This window comes from Podarcis gaigeae (assembly GCF_964106915.1).
Source record: "Podarcis gaigeae genome assembly, chromosome: 7".
Classification (NCBI taxonomy): Eukaryota; Metazoa; Chordata; class Lepidosauria; order Squamata; family Lacertidae; genus Podarcis; species Podarcis gaigeae.
The window spans coordinates 80,457,779-80,478,257 of NC_139683.1; the positions used below are offsets into that span (position 1 = coordinate 80,457,779).

General features: G+C 43.2%; 2 protein-coding genes and 2 long non-coding RNA genes across 4 annotated transcripts in view; 2 read left to right on the forward strand and 2 right to left on the reverse strand.

The window, feature by feature from the left end:
- Nucleotides 1-6,083, reverse strand: part of LOC310849487 — a 7,574-nt gene extending 1,491 nt beyond the window's left edge. The window contains exons 1-2 of the long non-coding RNA XR_014566921.1: nucleotides 5,751-6,083; nucleotides 383-506 (exon numbers count right to left, since the gene is read on the reverse strand). This is a non-coding gene — a long non-coding RNA (uncharacterized lncRNA). The remainder of the gene's footprint in view (nucleotides 1-382; nucleotides 507-5,750) is intronic.
- The window catches only part of LOC310849491, a 23,584-nt gene extending 3,272 nt beyond the window's left edge, over nucleotides 1-20,312 (reverse strand). Inside the window, exon 1 of the long non-coding RNA XR_014566925.1 lies at nucleotides 19,477-20,312. This is a non-coding gene — a long non-coding RNA (uncharacterized lncRNA). The remainder of the gene's footprint in view (nucleotides 1-19,476) is intronic.
- LOC310849468 (sodium-dependent neutral amino acid transporter B(0)AT3-like) overlaps nucleotides 1-20,479 on the forward strand; it is a 61,061-nt gene that overhangs the window by 17,265 nt on the left and 23,317 nt on the right. The window lies entirely within an intron of this gene.
- Nucleotides 1-20,479, forward strand: part of LOC310849460 (sodium-dependent neutral amino acid transporter B(0)AT3-like) — a 39,940-nt gene that overhangs the window by 17,235 nt on the left and 2,226 nt on the right. The window contains exons 2-12 of the mRNA XM_083749681.1: nucleotides 6,090-7,396; nucleotides 9,455-9,595; nucleotides 10,402-10,539; nucleotides 12,567-12,748; nucleotides 13,119-13,229; nucleotides 13,968-14,080; nucleotides 15,557-15,685; nucleotides 16,078-16,228; nucleotides 17,729-17,933; nucleotides 18,649-18,808; nucleotides 20,311-20,467. Of these exons, the coding sequence (XP_083605807.1) occupies nucleotides 6,094-7,396; nucleotides 9,455-9,595; nucleotides 10,402-10,539; nucleotides 12,567-12,748; nucleotides 13,119-13,229; nucleotides 13,968-14,080; nucleotides 15,557-15,685; nucleotides 16,078-16,228; nucleotides 17,729-17,933; nucleotides 18,649-18,808; nucleotides 20,311-20,467 (2,790 nt within the window). The 5' untranslated portion in view covers nucleotides 6,090-6,093. The remainder of the gene's footprint in view (nucleotides 1-6,089; nucleotides 7,397-9,454; nucleotides 9,596-10,401; nucleotides 10,540-12,566; nucleotides 12,749-13,118; nucleotides 13,230-13,967; nucleotides 14,081-15,556; nucleotides 15,686-16,077; nucleotides 16,229-17,728; nucleotides 17,934-18,648; nucleotides 18,809-20,310; nucleotides 20,468-20,479) is intronic.

The window sequence follows — 20,479 nt, forward strand, 5'->3', positions numbered from 1 at the left end:
AAACAGAAGTCACATTTTTAAAAGCAGTTTACAAGGCTTAGTGAACGGAACACAGAAACTTGCAGCCATAGATCACTTTTTAGGCAAGATACCAGAATAGGCATCTCACCATTGTTGGATTACAGACAAATATATTTCCCCTGACAATTTCAGGTTAGGTGAATTTTTTATGCAGTAAAAAATAGAACTAAAAATGGAGCATATCCCATTATTTACTTTGCTGATAAAATACTTCAAAAACGTCGCTTTGAGCTTATGTATTCATGACACTAAGCGTACTTTCAGGCACGAAATTATTACATTTTTCCTGCTTTGGGATACAGGAGGTTGACTTAGCTATTTATTCCTTTTTCTTTTTTAAAGGAAAAATAAATCAGTTTACCTACAATAGGACCGCATGTATCAATCCAGAATGGCTTTGAAATCTTCATATAGTGGTGGTTCTGTTACTTCCTTCAGGAGCTGTACAGAAACTTCTGGAATTTGCCGGAACAACCATATTTCACCTAAAAAGATGAATACTAAAATCAACCAATTGCTGCTCCAATAGACAAATCATTCCAAACAGGGTTATTGGGTGGTCCACAGGCTGTCTTTTAAAACGAGGGTGGCCATTTTTTGCCAATGCAATGCCTCTGGGCTGCATGGCACATTGGCACACCCCATCCCTGCACTCCCAAGGACATTTTGAAACTTCATGTGATGGGGAGCAGGTTTCCTAGCTGCTTGAAGCACCCCCCCTGTGGTTTCCTGTTTTTGGAAGCAGTGCTGCCTCCCACAGTGGAGGTAGAGCAATAGTCATAATGGCTAGTACCCATCTCCTCCCCCATGAATTTGTCTAATCCCCTTTTAAGCCAACCAAGTTGGAGACCATCACTGCCTCCTGGGGGAGAAAGTTTCGTAGTTTGACCATAAACTTGCCCATCTCTAATATATATAAAAAGGAATTATATGGCTATTTAAAAATACTTCAATGCGCTTGAGAATCTCAAATATGTATAACAGATTAGCTTTTATTGCAAGAACTATGCCCCTCGAAAGTACAAGGGAAACAATTTTATTTGTTTAACAAAAATTATATACTGCTTGATTGTAATAAAATCTCTAAATGATTTATAAGCCCACCTTACTGGACTGTTTTAAGGATTACAGATATAATGCATACAAAATGCTTTGCAGCTCTGACAAGTTCTTTATAAATACTTGTTGTTGTTGTTGTTGTTTAGTCGTTTAGTCGTGTCCGACTCTTCGTGACCCCATGGACCAGAGAACGCCAGGCACCTCTGTCCTCCACTGCCTCCCGCAGTTTGGTCAAACTCATGCTGGTAACCTCGAAAACACTATCCAACCATCTCGTCCTCTGCCGTCCCCTTCTCCTTGTGCCCTCCATCTTTCCCAGCATCAGGGTCTTCTCCAGGGAGTCTTCTCTTCTCATGAGGTGGCCAAAGTACTGGAGCCTCAGCTTCACAATCTGTCCTTCCAGTGAGCACTCAGGGTTGATTTCCTTCAGTATGGAGAGGTTTGATCTTCTTGCAGTCCATGGGACTCTCAAGAGTCTCCTCCAGCACCATAATTCAAAAGCATCAATTCTTCGGCGATCAGCCTTCTTTATGGTCCAGCTCTCACTTCCATACATCACTACTGGGAAAACCATAGCTTTAACTATACGAACCTTTGTTGGCAAGGTGATGTCTCTACTTCTCAAGATGCTGTCTAGGCCTGTCATTGCCCTTCTCCCAAGAAGCAGGCGTCTTTTAATTTCGTGGCTGCTGTCACCATCTGCAGTGATCATTGAGCCCAAGAAAGTAAAATCTCTCACTACCTCCATTTCTTCCCCTTCTATTTGCCAGGAGGTGATGGGACCAGTGGCCATGATCTTCGTTTTTTTGATGTTGAGCTTCAGACCATATTTTGCGCTCTCCTCTTTCACCCTCATTAAAAGGTTCTTTAATTCCTCCTCACTTTCTGCCATCAAGGTTGTGTCATCTGCATATCTGAGGTTGTTGATATTTCTTCCGGCAATCTTAATTCCGGCTAGGGATTCATCCAGCCCAGCCTTTCGCATGATGAATTCTGCATATAAGTTAAATAAGCAGGGAGACAAAATACAGCCTTGTTGTACTCCTTTCCCAATTTTGAACCAATCAGTTGTTCCATATCCAGTTCTAACTGTAGCTTCTTGTCCCACATAGAGATTTCTCAGGAGACAGATGAGGTGATCTGGCACTCCCATTTCTTTAAGAACTTGCCATAGTTTGCCGTGGTCGACACAGTCAAAGGCTTTTGCATAGTCAATGAAGCAGAAGTAGATGTCTTTCTGGAACTCTCTAGCTTTCTCCATAATCCAGCGCATGTTTGCAATTTGGTCTCTGGTTCCTCTGCCTCTTCTAAATCCAGCTTGCACTTCTGGGAGTTCTCGGTCCACATACTGCTTGAGCCTTCCTTGTAGAATTTTAAGCATAACCTTGCTAGCGTGTGAAATGAGTGCAATTGTGCGGTAGTTGGAGCATTCTTTGGCACTGCCCTTCTTTGGGATTGGGATGTAGACTGATCTTCTCCAATCTTCTGGCCACTGCTGAGTTTTCCAAACTTGCTGGCATATTGAGTGTAGCACCTTAACAGCATCATCTTTTAAAATTTTAAATAGTTCAGCTGGAATACCATCACTTCCACTGGCCTTGTTATTTGCAGTGCTTTCTAAGGCCCATTTGACTTCACTTTCCAGGATGTCTGGCTCAAGGTCAGCAACCACACTACCTGGGGTATACGAGACATCCATTTCTTTCTGGTATAATTCCTCTGTGTATTCTTGCCACCTCTTCTTGATGTCTTCTGCTTCTGTTAGGTCGTTTCCACTGTTGTCCTTTGTTATGGAAATCTTTGTACGAAATGTTCCTTTCATATCTCCAATTTTCTTGAACAGATCTCTGGTTCTTCCCATTCTATTGCTTTCCTCTATTTCTTTGCATTGCTCGTTTAAGAAGGTCTTCTTGTCTCTCCTTGCTATTCTTTGGAAATACTATAAATACTAGTATACTTTATAAATACTAGGTGCTATTTATTCCAAACAGTAATTTTGAACACAGGTATAACTTAAATGTGATTCATTAGCATTACCGCACTTTGCTTGTGGCAAAAACTTCTTTGCATACTGAGGGGCAAGCCAAACCCAAGGCAGCCACCTGACAGGGTTTTCTTATCATGTTGGTTATCTTCTTTTTTTACTTTGTGGTGAAAGTGAGAGAATAACCATACATTGTCTGAGATCCCAAATATGTAAGTACACATGTTCAAAGAAACACACCCCAAGTTATTTTATGGGTCTCTCTTCACTCATGCTGTGCTCAGCATGCCTTTGATTGCCCAATCCACAGTTGCAACCTTACCTACAAGGACTATTTGCTGAATATCTTGTTTGGGCAGATGAAGAAAATTGGTTTTCCCCTCAGGGAAAATGAATTAACTGCTCTAAATTGCTTACTAATTGAAATTAAATGATTGATCACAATCTCTGTTAAGGCTTCTTCTTTTTTCCTTCTTTGGTGATCAGTCGTAGCTGTGTAAGATTGTTCTCCATAAACACGGTTTTAACAGTGAGTCCGTAAGTGACTGTGGAGGTCAATTCTGGATCCATACGTCCTTCCACAGTAGGGACATAGGTTTCTGGGCGGGAGTTGATCATGGTGTGGATTTGCCAAGTGTGCCTTTCCCTTAGCATGTTTCCTGCTTTCGTCCTGAGTTTGAGGATTTTCAAAGCCCATGACACGTTTGGTGATGGTTGTTCTCCAATTGGAGTGCTCACAGGCCAGGGTTTCCCAGTTGTCAGTTTTTTTACTACATTTGCCTTGATAGAGTCTTTAAACCTCTTTTGTTGACCACCACCATTACACTTTCCATTTTTAAGTTCAGAATAGAGTAGTTGCTTTGGAAGGCGATCATCAGGCATCCACACAACATGACCCGTCCAGTGAAGTTGATGTTGTAGAATCATTGCTTCGACACTGGTGATCTTTGCTTCTTCCAGTACACTGGCAGTAGTTCGCCTGTCTTCCTAGGTAATGCGTAAATATTTTCGGAGACACTGTTGATGGAATCTTTTGAGGAGTTGGAGATGGCATTTATAGGTGGTCCATGTTTTACAAGCATACAGTAAGGTTGGTAGTACAATAGCTTTGTAAACAAGCACTTTGGTTTCCCTGTGAATGTCCCTGTCCTCAAAGACTCTGCACTTCAATCGGGAGAAAGCTGCACTCGCAGAGCTCAGGTGATGCTGGATTTCAGCATCAATGTCAGCCCTTGTGGAAAGATAACTGCCCAGGTAGGAGAAGTGATCAACCTTTTCCAATGTTACACCATTGAGTTGGATTTGTGGTGCTACAGAGGGGTTGTTTTTTGCTTCTTGGTGCAACACTTTGGTTTTTGGGATGTTGAGTGATAGGCCAAGCTTTTCATAAGCTTCTGCAAAGATATTTAGGACGGTTTGGAGGTCATCCTCTGAGCGTGCACACGCTAAGTTGTCATCAGCATACTGAAGCTCTATGATGGAAGTTGTGGTAACCTTACTCTTTGCTTTCAGCCTGCTCAGATTAAAGAGCTTTCCATCTGTTTGATATATGATTTCTACTCTGGTGTGGAGTTTCCTTTCAATGAAGTGTAGGATCACGACAATGAAAATAATGAATAGAGTTGGGACAATAACACCTCCCTGTTTAACACCTGACCCCACTGTGAATGGTTCACTTTGAGAGCCCTTGTTACCTGCGATTGTTGCTGTCATATCATAGAGGAGCCAAATGTTCACAAATTTATCTGAGCAGCCAATTTTCAGAAGGACAGTCCACAGGGTGTTACAGTTTACAGTGTCAAAGGCCTTAGTCAGGTCAATAAATACCATACACAGGGGTTGGTTTTGCTCTCTGCATTTTTCCAGCCACAGCTAATAGAGAGATGCCTTTGATAGTTTCCGCAATCTGTTCTCTCACCTTTTTAAAAGAGACTGATAATTTTGGCATTGCTAAAGTATACTGGGATCTCCTCTTTCTCCCAGATTTTTCCGAGGAGCTTATGAAGTTGTTGTGTAAGGTCAATTCCACCCACTTTGAAGACTTTAGCAGGTATCCCATCAGGTCCACTGGCTTTGTTGTTTTTCATTTCGTTTATAGCTGTACACAACTCTCCCAGATTTGGAGAAACTGCAATCTCATAGTGGGGTGAAATACCACTATGTGTATAATGTGGTACAAGATGGACTTGAATTGGGGTATTGTCAAACCAAAGAAATGATAGCTGACATTCTGACCAAGAGACAGTTTTCAGAACCTTTGATGGTACTCCCAGAAGTTCATTTATTATGCATGCAATTGTTATATTTTCTTGAGAAGGGGTTTGTGGGATAATAAACTTCATATAACCAACATGCTTAAATATAATTAATGCATGAAGGGGTTAATACCGTAGAGTATGCTGTCCTTACAGGCTTAACTATCTACTTCCCCTCACCTTGGAAGGAACTAGTAATCAAGCCTTTGTTCTCCACTTTACTTGAGAAGCTCAGCATGTGAAGAGGTTTGAATTGGTTGTGCCAGCTCAACTGCATGGCTCTCAGCATCCATTCTTGAGTTCCTTTACCAATAATTTAGGACCTTTCACAGCTTTGTAACTAAGATGAATATTACTGCCTGAGCAACCTTTTATGAAACACATGAACCTGACCTTTGAAAAGTGTGAAAGTAAACCATTTTTTAACTTACCAAACGTGTGGTCTTTTTCCTATGCTAGGGGAAACTTTGGGAAAGATAATACAATTTAGAGTTTAGATGGAAAGGGTTCCATTATATCTTCACTGCTTCCAAGAGGTAAGAATTTTTCTGTTAACTTCAGTGCCTCATCTCAACTCTGTAATTTGTGTGGCTGTGGGTTGCTAGGTTGTTATATCTGCATTCTTTGGTGTGATGTCGCAGATGGAAGTTCCATCCATTGTTCAGAATACCTCTGCTGCTGCTCCCCGCCCCCCCGCTACTTACTTGGTGAGTGAGGTGGTTCAGTTGCCTGGCTGCTTCTAATATTGGAGAAATATGTGGTGAAAGGAAAAAGATGGCAACTGATAAACCCAACGGCAGTGTTGAAGAGTTTAAAGTAAAGATGGCAACTGATGAACCTGAAGGTGGCGTTGAAGAGTATAAAGTAAAGAAGGAAATTGATGAACCTGAAGGCGGCATTGAAGAACATAAAGTAAAGAAAGCAACTGATGAACCTGAAGGCGGCGTTGAAGAGGATAAAGTAAAGAAGGCGACTGATGAACCTGAAGGCGGCGTTGAAGAGGATAAAGTAAAGACGGCAACTGATGAACCTGAAGGCGGCGTTGAAGAGGATAAAGTAAAGACGGCAACTGATGAACCTGAAGGCGGCGTTGAAGAGGATAAAGTAAAGACGGCAACTGATGAACCTGAAGGCGGCGTTGAAGAGGATAAAGTAAAGAAAGCAACTGATGAACCTGAAGGCAGCGTTGAAGAGGATAAAGTAAAGAAGGCGACTGATGAACCTGAAGGCGGCGTTGAAGACGATAAAGTAAAGAAGGCAACTGATGAACCTGAAGGCGGCGTTGAAGACGATAAAGTAAAGACGGCAACTGATGAACCTGAAGGCGGCATTGAAGAGGATAAAGTAAAGACGGCAACTGATGAACCTGAAGGGGGCATTGAAGAGTATAAAGTAAAGAAAGCAACTGATGAACCTGAAGGCGCCGTTGAAGAGGATAAAGTAAAGAAGGCAACTGATGAACCTGAAGGCGGCGTTGAAGAGGATAAAGTAAAGAAGGCAACTGATGAACCTGAAGGCGGCGTTGAAGAGGATAAAGTAAAGAAGGCAACTGATGAACCTGAAGGCGGCGCTGAAAAGGATAAAGTAAAGAAGGAAATTGATGAACCTGAAGGCGGTGTTGAAGAGGATAAAGTAAAGAAGGCAACTGATGAACCTGAAGGCGGTGTTGAAGAGGATAAAGTAAAGAAGGCAACTGATGAACCTGAAGGCGGTGTTGAAGAGTCTAAGGTAAAGAAGGCAACTGATGAAGCTGAAGGCGGCGTTGAAGAGTCTAAGGTAAAGAAGTCAACTGATGAACTTGAAGGCGGCGTGGAAGAGTATAAAGTAAAGATGGCAACTGATGAACCTGAAGGCGGCATTGAAGAGTATCAATTAAAGCCTGCAACTGATGAACCTGAAGGTGGCATTGAAGAGTATAAAGTAAAGATGGAAACTGATGAATCTGAAGGCAGTGATGAAGAGTACATAAGACCCAAGTGGGATAGTAAATTCCAGTACCTTTTAAGCTGTGCTGGATTTGTTGTGGGTCTTGGAAATGTGTGGCGTTTTCCATACTTGTGCCAAACCTATGGAGGAGGTAAGAGAAAACCCACCTTTTCATTGATTAATTGCATGATTGTTCAGACTAAACTATGACAAGCTCCTCTTGTTCTAAAATAATATGTGTTTGGGGTGTGCCACACCCCTCTAATCTCTGGATCCAGCAACTGTTAAAATTTTATCAATGCTTTTAATTCTTGGAATAGCCAGGCTAGCCTCCCAGTGAGGTGTTAGCCTGGGTTGTGAGCCATTAAGGGAGATTAAGGGGCTCTATGTGAGATGGCAAAAAAAGCCAGAGGTGGGAACAAAGGTGGCCTAAAATGGCTCTGCAGAGGCAGCTGTAAAGGTACTTAAATGTCTCGACTCTCCACCTCATGGCCTCATCTGTGGCAGATGACAGCTAGAAGAAGGAGACTATCACAAGTTCTGTAAAAGGGAGGGGTCCTTTTTATTTTTGGTTTGAGAAATTCATTGCTAAATAAAATAAAAAATAATGCCATTTACATCCTGCTCTTCCTTCTCATTGACAGATGGCTATGTGCCCAGAGCAAAACAACAAGACAGAGAAATTGGGAAAGATATGTCCCTAATTTTTCTGTTAACTTCATTGCCTCCTGCAATTCTGATTTGCATGCAGAACTTAATAGTATTACTGAATGACCTACAACCCAAGCTATAAGTCTTGTTGGAATTGTTATCTATTGTTACTGATTGATTTGCTTTCACTGCAGGGATTTAGTGTCTGAGTTATTTACTTTCTCTGACTAAACGGACATGGATTTTTATTTTTATTTAAATTCTATTGGCAAGAAACATGAAAAACAAATAGTCTTGCTTCTAAGCAACTGTGACAAAAAGAGTTCTTTAAATGTTTCTGTACTTTGACTCTGATAAATGATTTTAAAATGTGTATTTTTCCTTGTTGAAAAGTGAAGAGATTAGAAACGAGCTACTTTGTCCAAGAGCAACTTCCTTTGCAGCATCATTCCTGGTTGTAACTTTTTGCCAATCTCTTCTCCTCAAGGAAAGCAGATAATTTACACCTGAGAACGTAGACCAAGGGAGATATGAACACCTGAGTTGACTCTAGCTGATTTCCCTCAAAGTTGATTCTCCCCCCCCCACCCTACATTCCAGATTTTTTTAAAAAAATGAAAAAAAACAAGCTAAAATGTAAGTGCACAAACAACAGCAAGGAACTCTCAATCAATGAAGCAGCATTTTTTTCATTACTTTCACCTTCTACATCTCTCACTGCAGGTCTGATTTATGCAGGTAAATCCCCACCAATTAGATGCAGTTTCAATGCATGCCACAGTAAAAAAACCACACAAAAAACCCTCTAACAATTAGTTGTATATTATTGCCTTTTTGCACAGACCCTAAGCGGGAGGACATGATTAGCTCACTCCACAACACCTCCCTGCCCCTCATATTGTTTGCATGGGGGCGGGGGCAGCCCCGATTTGAATCTGATATCGGCATCACAGCTTCCCCAATGGAGGAAGTTAATGATCATTAGCCGTAGAACCCTTGTCCCTTCATGGAAAAATTCTCAAGAGCCAAAACTGGGTGCCATAGCAGTTAAGGTAGCGCCCCCAGGTTTTCTTACCCCCAGTTTATCACCATATGGGGGAGAAAAATCCTCTCTCAATCAACTGTTACAGCTTTTTTGCTTTACTTAATAATTATTTTATGTACAACATACTTACCTAACAGATGCTGCTGGTATAAAGATAATGCTAGTAGAAAGTTAGAGGTGGAGGAGGGCATGAGCAGTGGCATAATGTGTGGGGCCAAGGGGTAGAAATCTGAGGGAACACAACCAGGCACCCCCCCCCCCCAGGCATTGGCTTCCCCACACTGGTGAAGGATGCAAAGCAGTCCAGGCCCATGGAGCACAGGGAGGGGACAAGGGGCATCCCCAGTGTGGCCTGGACTGGCCAGACATGCCCCTGCAGGCAGCTGGCACAGCAAGGCCCCACTTGGCTGGAGATGTGCTCCATCAGTGTCAGGGGCTTGCCTGCACTGGGTGCCACCAACCCACGCCATGCCACTGTTATGAGCTAACTGTGCTTGGAAATTGTGTTTCTAGGAGCATTCCTGATTCCATACATCATCGCGTTTCTGTTGGAAGGCACCCCTATATTTTTTCTTGAATTAGCTGTAGGGCAACGCATGAAAAAAGGCAGCATTGAAATCTGGTGGCACATCTCACCTTACCTGGGAGGACTGGGTAGGTTTCTGCAACTGCCTTTACTTGTGACTATACTATCTTCTAATCATTGCTCCTTCCTGGAAATGCATGGGCTCCATGAGACTGTAATAGCAAACCCATTAGCAGTAGGGTAAGAGATAAAGGACCGCTGGAAAGTTAAGTCCAGTCAAAGGCGACTATGGGGTTGCAGTGCTCATCTCGCTTTCAGGCTGAGGGAGCCAGTGTTTGTCCTCAAACAGCTTTCTGGGTCATGTGGCCAGCAGGACTAAACCGCTTCTGGTGCAACGGAACACTATGACAGAAACCAGAGTGCACAGAAACGCCGTTTACCTTCTCACCACAGTGATAACTATTTATCTACTTGCACTGGCATGCTTTTGAACTGCTATGTTTGCAGGAGCAGGGACAGAGCAACGGGAGCTCACCCCGTCTTAGAGATTTGAACCGCTGACCTTCTGATCGGCAAGCCCAAGAGGCTCAGTGGTTTAGACCACAGAGCTACCCGCATCCCAGTACAGTAGTAGTAAACTCAGGCAGTTGCACGCCTATCTGTGTGAAAGATAAACAGAGCCACTCAGGGGCAACCTGTGTGATTTCACCACCTGAGGCAAAATGGGAATTGCCTCCCCCCCCCCCGCCCCACTGCTTAGTTTGTTAGCACCAACGTTTAATTCACAGAGCAATATTGTTTTCCAGACTGCCAGAGTTCAGGTAGTAATTGGATTTGATCTTTCCATTGTGTGAATGAGACTCTTGCAATATGTATGTTAAAAAGCAATTTTCTTTGTTCATGCCAAATCTGAGTGTGCTTGTATATTCCACAGGTTACTCTTCTGTGATAGTGTGCTTCCTAGTAGTTCTCTATTACAATATGCTTTTGGCCTGGATTTTGTGGTATTTTATAAACTCTTTCCGAAACCCGTTACCTTGGAGTTCCTGCCCAACAGATACCAGCAAACCAGGTGAGTTCCCAAGTCTCTTGCTGCTTTTTGTTATTAGTATCTGCTTTTCTATGTATCCTTCAACCACTGCATTAAATTGTTTGTCCAACTCTGCCGCAGTCAGCAACTGTCAGACCCAGGTGTGTTCCTGCCATGCCTGTTTTGGCCCTAGTCACAGATTGAGATAAGCAAGGTCTAGACACAAAGCCCTACAGGTGCCCATTTTTCTGTGTAGGCTATGCGCGCATTATCAGCTGTGTCTGTGTGTCAGGTTGCATTTGTGCACACCAGAGACGGGATGGGGATGTTTGTACCCAATGTGCATTACTTGCTTCATTTTCCCTCCCGCTTGCAATCCTCCCAATTACCGTTCATGGTGCTATCATCTGTGCATACGCTGTTACACACCTCAGCTGAACTGCACATCAAATGTGTATTCTTTTTGGGTCGAAGCTGGTTTGATGGAAAACACACACAATAGCAGGATTTATCAAAAATCTCCAGGCTAGCTCTACATCTTTGGCAATGTTGTATGTCTCTGGATTCAAAATCCACCATTGGGAGCGCACTAGAGCAAGAGTAAATGGTAATGTGTACAAAGCTTGGATGCAATTCTTCTCCTCTTCTCTTGCATAAAAAAGCACAGATGAGAAGGGGGGGTTAGCTCCCCCTCCTACCCAGATGCACTGCACTTTAAATTGACTTCTCCCCCCCCCCCAAGCCCTGCTCTTCAGAGCAAGACTCACCTAGTTAAGCTGTGTCCTCATGAACATGTGTCTGCAGTTGCATCCTGTGAACATACACCCCAAATCTTACAGCTCCAAAAGGACAGAATTACAGAGAAAGCAGCACTTGTAAGTTGTACCAAAAGGGAATTGGATATGAACTGAGAGAAGCACTTGGTAATGCAGCAGAGGTAGAATAATAATAATATTTTTATTTATACCCTGCCCATCTGAAAGAAGCAGCAGTAAGTTTACGTTTAAGGCATAGCTTAGTTTAAGAATGGTTTAAAGTGCTGTGTAGATGGGGCCAATACCTTAAAGCAGGTGTGGTGGATCTTCACGCCCTCCAGCTCTTACTGCACTACAGCTCCCACGATCCTGGGCCATAGGCCATGCTTGCTAGGACTGATGGGAGTTGTAGTTCAGCGACAGCTGGAGGTCCAAAGGTTCCCCACTCCTGGCTAGTCTACTAGTTATGCCAAAGCAAGAGCTTCCTGTGCAGAGAGAACTAATGCCCAAAGAAAGGCCCCATTCCTGCCCCTTCCCCTTCATGGAATAGCTTCAAGAGGATGAGGCACATATTCATTCACCTGGGGCTGTGCCTGGTCACATCCCTAACACAAATATATGTAGGGCTGGAGAGTTTTGTTCCAGGCTTGGTCTGGAAGAGCTGAGGTGAAGCATATCCTCTTGATGTCATTCTTTTGGGAAACCCTGTTTGTCAATCAAGAGGAGGCTATTCCCCAAACTAAACAATACCTCATTCTAGAACTCCAGAGGAGAGGGGTTTATGGTAGGTTCACATTTTCCTTAAAAACAAAACAAAACATGGAATGGAGTTTTTAAAATGTAGTGGCGCTGTGGGTTAAACCACAGAGCCTAGGACTTGCTGATCAGAAGGTCGGCGGTTCAAATCGCCACGATGGGGTGAGCTCCGGTTGCTCAGTCCCTGCTCCTGCCAACCTAGCAGTTCAAAAGCACATCAAAGTGCAAGTAGATAAATAGGTACCACTTCGGCGGGAAGGTAAACGGCGTTTCCGTGCGCTGCTCTCGTTTGCCAGAAGCGGCTTTGTCATGCTCGCCACATGATCCGGAAGCTGTACGCCGGCTCCCTCGGCCAATAAAGCAAGATGAGCGCTGCAACCCCAGAGTCGGCCACAACTGGACCTAATGGTCAGGGGTCCCTTTAACTTTATACCATCTGCACGCTCAATTGGTGCAGAATGGGACAACTACATATTCCTGACCGTCAGGATCCTTTCCAACTCTTCTACGATTCCATCTGTTTTGATAATGCTTTCTGTGCTTGTTACTGTATTTCAGAACTTATTGAAGAATGTAACAAAAGCACACCTACCAATTATTTCTGGTATAGGTACAGTTTAAACATAAGCACGGATATTACAAACAGTGGTCCGCTTCAGTGGTGGCTGGTTTTATGTTTGGCAGCCTGCTGGTTCCTTGTGTTCATTTGTACAGTACGAGGAATTGAATCGACTGGAAAGGTGAGCAGGGATTATTACCAGACGCCTGTATTTCACTGACCTGGTCCTTACTGAGGTGGTAAAGCCATCTTTGGACTGCACCATGTGAGATAGGAGGCAGCTCACATGAATGAATGTTCTACCATATTTTTTAAAAGGCACTTGCCCATTGAAAACTAATGCATCTGGGAGGAAGCTAGGTTAGAATCCATATGCAGGAGGGTTTTTTGCATGTATTTGATCATCTTATTACCTGCCTACAGTCAGAAATGGTACAGTCCGGACAGAAAATAGAATATAATCTATCTTAAGTGCTCATATATTTCATGGTGTTGCCTTCACCTGTTCCTGACACTCACTTTTTTCTTCTCTGCTTTGTTCATCCTCTTAGGCAATATATGTTACAACTACATTTCCTTACCTAATTCTAACATTATTCCTAATTTATGGACTGACTCTCCCAGGAGCCTTTCACGGATTAGTGTACTTCATGACTCCTAATGCAAGTATTTATTCAATTGATCCTTGGTGTTCCAGATGATGTACAGAAAGTCTGACTTGGTCTTTTAGAGGTGGCTTTGAACTTTGAACTTTCCTCCATGCTGCTTCTTTGTTTACCACTTAATACTAGTTGGGATCCACACATATTCTGGCAATTGTACTTTGTTAATTCCCTCTGGAATCTATGAAGAACAGAAACTTGTGTAAAAAGTGCCCTTTTCTAAAATTCATGAATATAGGCAACCCTGGGTCAAATCTTATTTTTTGACAGACAAGGCAGAACTACACTTAATTGTGCAAGCATGGGGTGTCCCAGTTCTGTATTTGAGGAAGCCAGTGGGCAGGTCATTACTCCTCCCTATGCCCACCAATTCTTCCCTACAAATGCTCCCCTGGGCTGCTTTTTGTTTCTTTGTCTGGCAGGGTCCAAGACTGGAAGATGTGCAAGTGAAGGTAAAAGCACTCTAGTGAGCATTTGTAAGGGACTATCGCCAAACATGGAAAGAGTTAAGCGCTCTCTCCTACACACTGATTCTCCCCCTCCAGCAAGCCCCCAGCAGGCAGTTTGTGAAACACTTGTTTGCCAGTATAATGCATTGTTCTGTTCTGAATTTGTTGAATTCAGAAAACACACTAATTTTCCACTGCTTGCCAGGAAGGCCTGTATCAGTGAAATATACACAGGAATTATGAGACTAATAATGTGTTTAGCCCTGAACTCTCTCTGTCTCTCTCACAGCTCAAGAAGATCAACAATCCACGTGCCTGGCTTGATGCAGCCACCCAGATCTTTTCCTCTCTTTCTTTAGGATTTGGGGGACTCATAGCATATTCAAGCTACAACCCATCAAAGTAGGTATAATCTTGCAGTTTTGTTAGCTTTCACTCGCAATGTGGAGAGGAGCTGTTTGACGCAGTCAAATTGACTTCTATGAGATAGCGCCTCAGTGATCTCTGGAGACAAGACTCAATTCTCATTCAGCCCACACTGGAGCCCAGGAAAAGCGGTTGGCTCTGTTCTCTTGATGTTTCCCTGTGTGAGTCCCAAAGATACCCTTTATTGTTCTTTCTGCACACAAACAGTGGCAGGTTGCATACGCATGTCTGCCTGTGAAGATCTTCACATCATCTGCAGGAAGGATGGGAGTGAATGTGGAAGTGGGAAAAGTTCAGCTAAGTTTGAAATGCAATACTTTATGATGAATGAGTCCCACTGAAGTCAGCTGCAGAGCCCTGACTTGAGACCCCGCAGCCACCCCCTCATTGCAAATAACTCACACAAGGATACGGATATTAGGTTTATGTTATTGGGCAAATTTTGGCCACAACTTTATTGAAATTACAGAATGTGAGAGGTATTGGCATAGGCATTGATTGGACCTGACTATATCTGACTCCTTCCCATTGTGCAGGAAGTCCAGTAAGGGTAAGCCACCGGTAGGGGGAGCCCTGTCGATGCGAACCAACTCAAGCTCACCCTGGTGTTCCTGTTGGGGTCATGTCAAGGCCTTAGCCCCCTAGCCGGGCTTCAGACTAGATCAACACCCCCGGGTTCCCTTAATGGAATACCCTTAAGCATGGAGGGTCAGGTGATCCCCTCCCCCACACAAGGTCAAACAATGCCTAACCGCAACCCTAACTAAGTAGTGACGATTGCTACGAGGTAGGCGAAAACCAAGTGACCAGTGCCAATTTGCCAAGTGGAAAAATTCCCACCAGGCCCCTCGGACAACCAAGGCGACCAACTGAAGTCAATAGCAAGGCCATAGCCTAACCTGCAAAATAGGGAGGGAGGGCGGGTGATTGAGGAAGCAAGCCAAAGAGGAAGTCCTCTGGCTCGCTCCTCCGTTTAAATGGCCCCGGCCATGCCCTCTGGCCACGGGGGGGTGGGGGTGGATGGCTGGCCGGGCTCTGACATGGCCGGGATCCTCCAGGCAACGGGGGACAAAGTCCCCTGCCCCCGGTGGGGAGTGGGTGGCCACGCGGCCATGCTGGGAAGTGGAGCAGATTTATGATTAATGAGTCCCACTGAAGTCAGCTGCAGAGCCCTGACTTGAGAGTTTTTATTTTTGATCAGAAGGCAAGTGACTGAGGCGGCTGCATGTTCTCAGTATAGCTTTACTCCATAAAGTTCCTGTGAGCATAAAACAGCATCATGCCATCTGTCTACTATTGCTATTTTTTACTGTTCTGGGATTGAAAATATTCAGTGAAGAGTAGATTACAAGTACTTCAAATAAAATAATAAATGTATAACATTAGAAGTTACAGACTTGGTGCTGGTCTTTGAAACATTTAATCAGGTTGTTATGTACTTGTTTTTCCTAGTAATGACTGTGAACTGGATGCTGTCATGATAGCAGGAATAAACTCTTTGACTTCTTTGTTTGCGTCAATCCCAGTTTTTTCGATTCTGGGGTTCAAAGCAACAATGGCCTATAAAGAATGCTTGGAAAGGTGAGCCATTCAAGTTTCACAGTTAGGAACCAATTTAAGGTGTTGGTCCAAGTTCACAATTTTTGTTTTTCATTGTCTAAAATTTAGTGTCATTTCTCCCCCGCCCCCTTTAAACCAGTTTAGGGGACCCCAGAGGGCAGAATTAAAATAAGATTGTAGCATAGAACACAAAGTATACAATCCTGCATGTCCCATGTGCATAATCATTAATTCAGGTATACAGGCAACTTCCTGTTTGTATGGGGGTTGCGTTCCTAGTCCCGGCGCATGTCAGTGGTTGTGCATAAACCCGTTTGGCCCTGGCCTGCCCCTGTTTGAAGCAAATTGCTGCTGTTTTTCTTAAGGACTGTGGCAATGCAAATAATTCATACCATTCCTGACTTTACTGACAGAAATGTTAAATACATCTCCAAGGCATTCAGGAAAGACAACATCACTGTAGACAGCAGCGCATTTTGGCTCAGTTATTTGAATGGAACAGATATCAATAAACTGGCATCTCTCAACCTGGCAAATTGTGATCTCCAATATTTCCTTGATCAGGTATCGTACTCCATTACAAAATGATCCAGTTGTAAAAGTACAGTATGCACTGATTTTGTAGTCGCCAAAACAACGCCACTTGCTGGGGCTGTTGCCACAGAAACGGCATAAGTTCCTGATGGCATTCATATGCTCTTTTTCTGCCAAGGCACCTATTTTGCGGTTTTTGCCATGACAGGTAGTGCATTGAGTAGGGACCAGTAGGGTGGCAGAAGTGGGGCTAGGTTGCTCTCCCAGCTTCCCAACAGTGCACATTGTCGTTGCTTATGGAGGAGGAGAAGGCGAGGGTGGCTGCTGCGGCAGAGCCAACCTACTGCTCCTGTTGCAGCATGTGCACCATGCCAACCTCCCTGCCGCCTTGCTCCTCTCCTTCACATCGGCATGTGGTATTTTGGGAAGCCAGGTGAGCAATGCAACCTCACCTGAGAGGAAGCGATGACAGACAACACTGACTGTGTGTCAACAGCTTTGTTATGAATGAATGGAGCTTCCTTCTCTGGTCACATTCCATGAAGGTTTCTGCAGCTTCCACTGCATTTTTCTGTAGTTTCTCTGCTGGACCTCTGCCATGCTGCAAGGTGGTCACAGCCCTGGCTCTTCAGCTACCGTTGATGTGATGGCCCAGGCAGGAAATTCTTTCAGAAGAGCTATGTTTAGCTCTTTGGCTTCATACACGCTGCTCTATCTCTGGTAAACAAGCTTGTTACTCTGCCCATATGTATGAGTGCACAGAGACCACAAGTTGTTTGCCTGGTTATCTCCGAAGAAACACAATCTACCTTCCCCCCTACAACTACTGTTACTGGGGTGTTCCATGGCCACTTTTTTTAGCCACAAATACTTACACACAGAAGATGGGGCTCAGGGTACCCACCAAAACTCTAGTCCAGCTTGAGAAGTTTCCTTTTATAATTCTGCAGAGACACACAGAAACCATACCTGTGTCTGCACATATGAGCATGAAAAGAACTACAGAAAGCAACGTGTGAGCTTAGGTGGCTGCTTTTTTTTATTATTTTATTACCATTCCTTCACCCTTAGATCCCAGGGCAAGTGACAACAATTTAAAATGCAACACTAAAAACAGATTACGGCAACTTAATACCACTGCGCTGCTCTGGTTCACCAGAAGTGGCTTAGTCCTGCTGGCCACATGACCCGGAAGCTGTACGCCGGCTCTCTCGGCCAATAAAGCGAGATGAGCGCCACAACCCCAGAGTCGGCAACGACTGGACCTAATGGTCAGGGGTCCCTTTACTTTTACCTTTATGGTGAGTCCTAAAAATGCACATCTCAGGTGCCAAAGGTCAACGTCAAAAGGGTTTTTTGTTTCACCCACCCACCCACCCACCCAAATATGAACTTGTAATTGGTAATGGCTGTATGTTATTCCAGATGATTGCTAAATGTTGAGTAATGCAACATTTTGCCTCTGCATTAGAATAAATGACACTCAGAAATCAATCTGACAGTTTTTACCATTATTTGTGAATTTTGCAGAGTGTTTCTGGAACCGGCTTGGCCTTTATTGTGTTCACTGAAATCATGCTTAAGATGCCTGGATCCAACACTTGGGCGATAATGTATTTTCTTATGCTGTTCAGTCTTGGTATATCTTCCATTTTTGGACTCATTCAAAGTATCTTGACGCTTTTCACAGAATCTCACACTGTGTCTAGATACATATACAAGGAGGCTATATGTGGTAAGGCATCTTCCTCAAATCCTTTTCTTTGCTGATGACAATGCTCCAGAGTGATACAGTGCTTTACTCGGTTCAAAGTGCTTCACCTACATTATTTCAGCAATCAAAAACAACAACAGCTTAACATTATCTCTGTATTGCAGGTTGGGGCTGAGATAGGGTTCGTGGCAAGACAGTATTTCGATGGGGGAATATCCTGGCTCATTTCTTATAGTTGCTGCTGTTGTTTCAAGATACGTTCTTTCCAGTTTCATTAACCTCCCCAGGGAGGTTTGGCTGCCCTCTTCATTATACATCTTTAGGAGCCAGGCAAAAAAAGTTCCTCTTCAGCCAGATCTTGGGCTAATTCTATGGCCTTTTAAATGTGTTTGTGGGAGTGGGGGTGATTGTTTCATTTTTGTTCTATTTATTTTGTGCTTTTATCCTGTATTTTTATCTTGTGAACTGCCCTGATATCTCCGAAGGGCACTGTATAAATTAATAAACAGTAATAACAACAATAACAATAATCTGGTGAGCAGAAACTGTACAGTCTTAATGATGCCACATTGCACTCATTAACCATTAAGGATAGGTGAGTGGCAAAACTTGGGTGTTTGGCAAGAACGGTACAGACATGTTGGGATTGATTATAAACGCACATGCAAACACCAATGGTTAGGTTTTCTTTTATTTCATTTGTGTTAATTTGACTAATGAATGTTGTTGTCTGTAGGTTTAATATGCCTTTCTGCTTTTCTGCTGGGCCTGCTTTTTGCTCTGAGATCAGGAAACTACTGGCTTGAGATGTTTGATGCCTATGCGGGGACATTGCCTTTGCTCGTCATCACTTTCTTTGAAGTGATCGGTGTTGTATTTATTTATGGAATAAAAAGGTATGGTTATGTTTCTTCGCATATTTATCTGGATAAGCCCTTAGGTGCACAAGCAACTTAAGGCAGATGAACATGTGAGGCTCTATTCATAAGTAAGCATTTCTATTAAGAAATGAACACACTATGGAGAAACTAGGTGGTTCAACAGAACTACTGACTCAGCATAACCCAGTGAAACTTAACTGCAGATTAGGCAAAATTGGCCTAATCCACCTACATCTTGTAATGCAAATCAGGATTTTTTAGTGATGGAGTGTCTCCCCTGCCCCCCCCCCCCCGGCCTGCTCTCCCACTTACATGGAAACTAACTCTAATGCTTGAAGAGGGTTTACAAGGTAAACTGGTGTCTAATCTGGACTGCTTCAGACTGCTTTATTGAGTTGTGTTTCAAAACTGAATACTCATCCATGGGGGGAGCCGTTATGTTTAATATGAGGGGCATTCAGTCTGAAGAGGTACAGTCGCCAACAGCCATTGCTATTTAAAGTGGAATGGCCCAGGACCCAGATTTACCAGCACCCCTCATCATAGGGATCATGAGAACTAAGCCCACTGATAAGCTGGTGAGGTGTGACACTTCCATTTCCCTCCTTTATCCTGTGAAAACAACATTCTAAGCAACAAACCTTTATTTAGTCTATTTATTTTTGTACTGCCAAATAAAACACTGGGGTGATGCACAACATAAAATACAATTACAAGCAGTACCAATAATTATGGAAGTGGCTGGCTAATCAAAACATTAAAAAGCAATGAAGGCCTGATCTTTAAGAGAGGCAGGAAAGTCAAAAGTGAGGGTGTCTGCCAGGTCTCTTACTGGCCTAGGTGCAGCAAGAGATACCTGGTTATTGTATTTGAAGTATAATCCATGTACCCTTGCTCAGAAATAAATTCCATTGCATACAGTGGGAATATGATCCCAGCTAAGGTTTGCAGCCTTATGCATAATTTGGGGGTATACACCCCAAAATTAGCAATAGGATAAAGGTTTCCTATCTGTTGTGTTTAATTCATTTGTGTAAAAGATCATTTGATTTTGGAGGGTGCATATGGCCTTCTTAACAGCCCAAGCAGCTGTCAGAGAGGATAGATCTCTATTTGAGGCAATCCTTGATTTCAAAATCCCTGTGGTTTAAAAGATTAAGAACTCTAGGCAGGGAGAGCAGAGGCTTCAAAGTTTCCCACCAGCAGTTAAAGCGTGGAAAGGAGACAGAACAGGCTAGCTGGTGGAGACATGTAATACATTTCTATTTCAGTCACAAAAATCATTTCTAAATTAGCACATAAACGTTTTACGCAAGCCTGAATCCTCTTCTGTTTGCATTTCCCTCTTTTGAGTGATGCTTATGTAGCTGCTCTACTTGTTCCTGCATTCATCAAGTGATGAGCAGGCATGCGGTCAGAGGAGAAACAGAAGTTTAGCTGGCTTTATTTTTTAATAAGGTTGCATGCAAGTGAATTGTCCACAGATCACTCATTAAATATATCCATTTCATTAACAGATTCAGTGCAGATGTGAAAGATATGATAGGAAGACCACTAAAAGGCTATTGGAAGGCAACATGGCTATTTTTCTCCCCAGTGATAATGTTCCTAATTTTTTTGTCCTATGTACTAGTTGAGCCACCATCAAGGTACTATACTTGGAACCCAAATTATGTAAGTTACCTT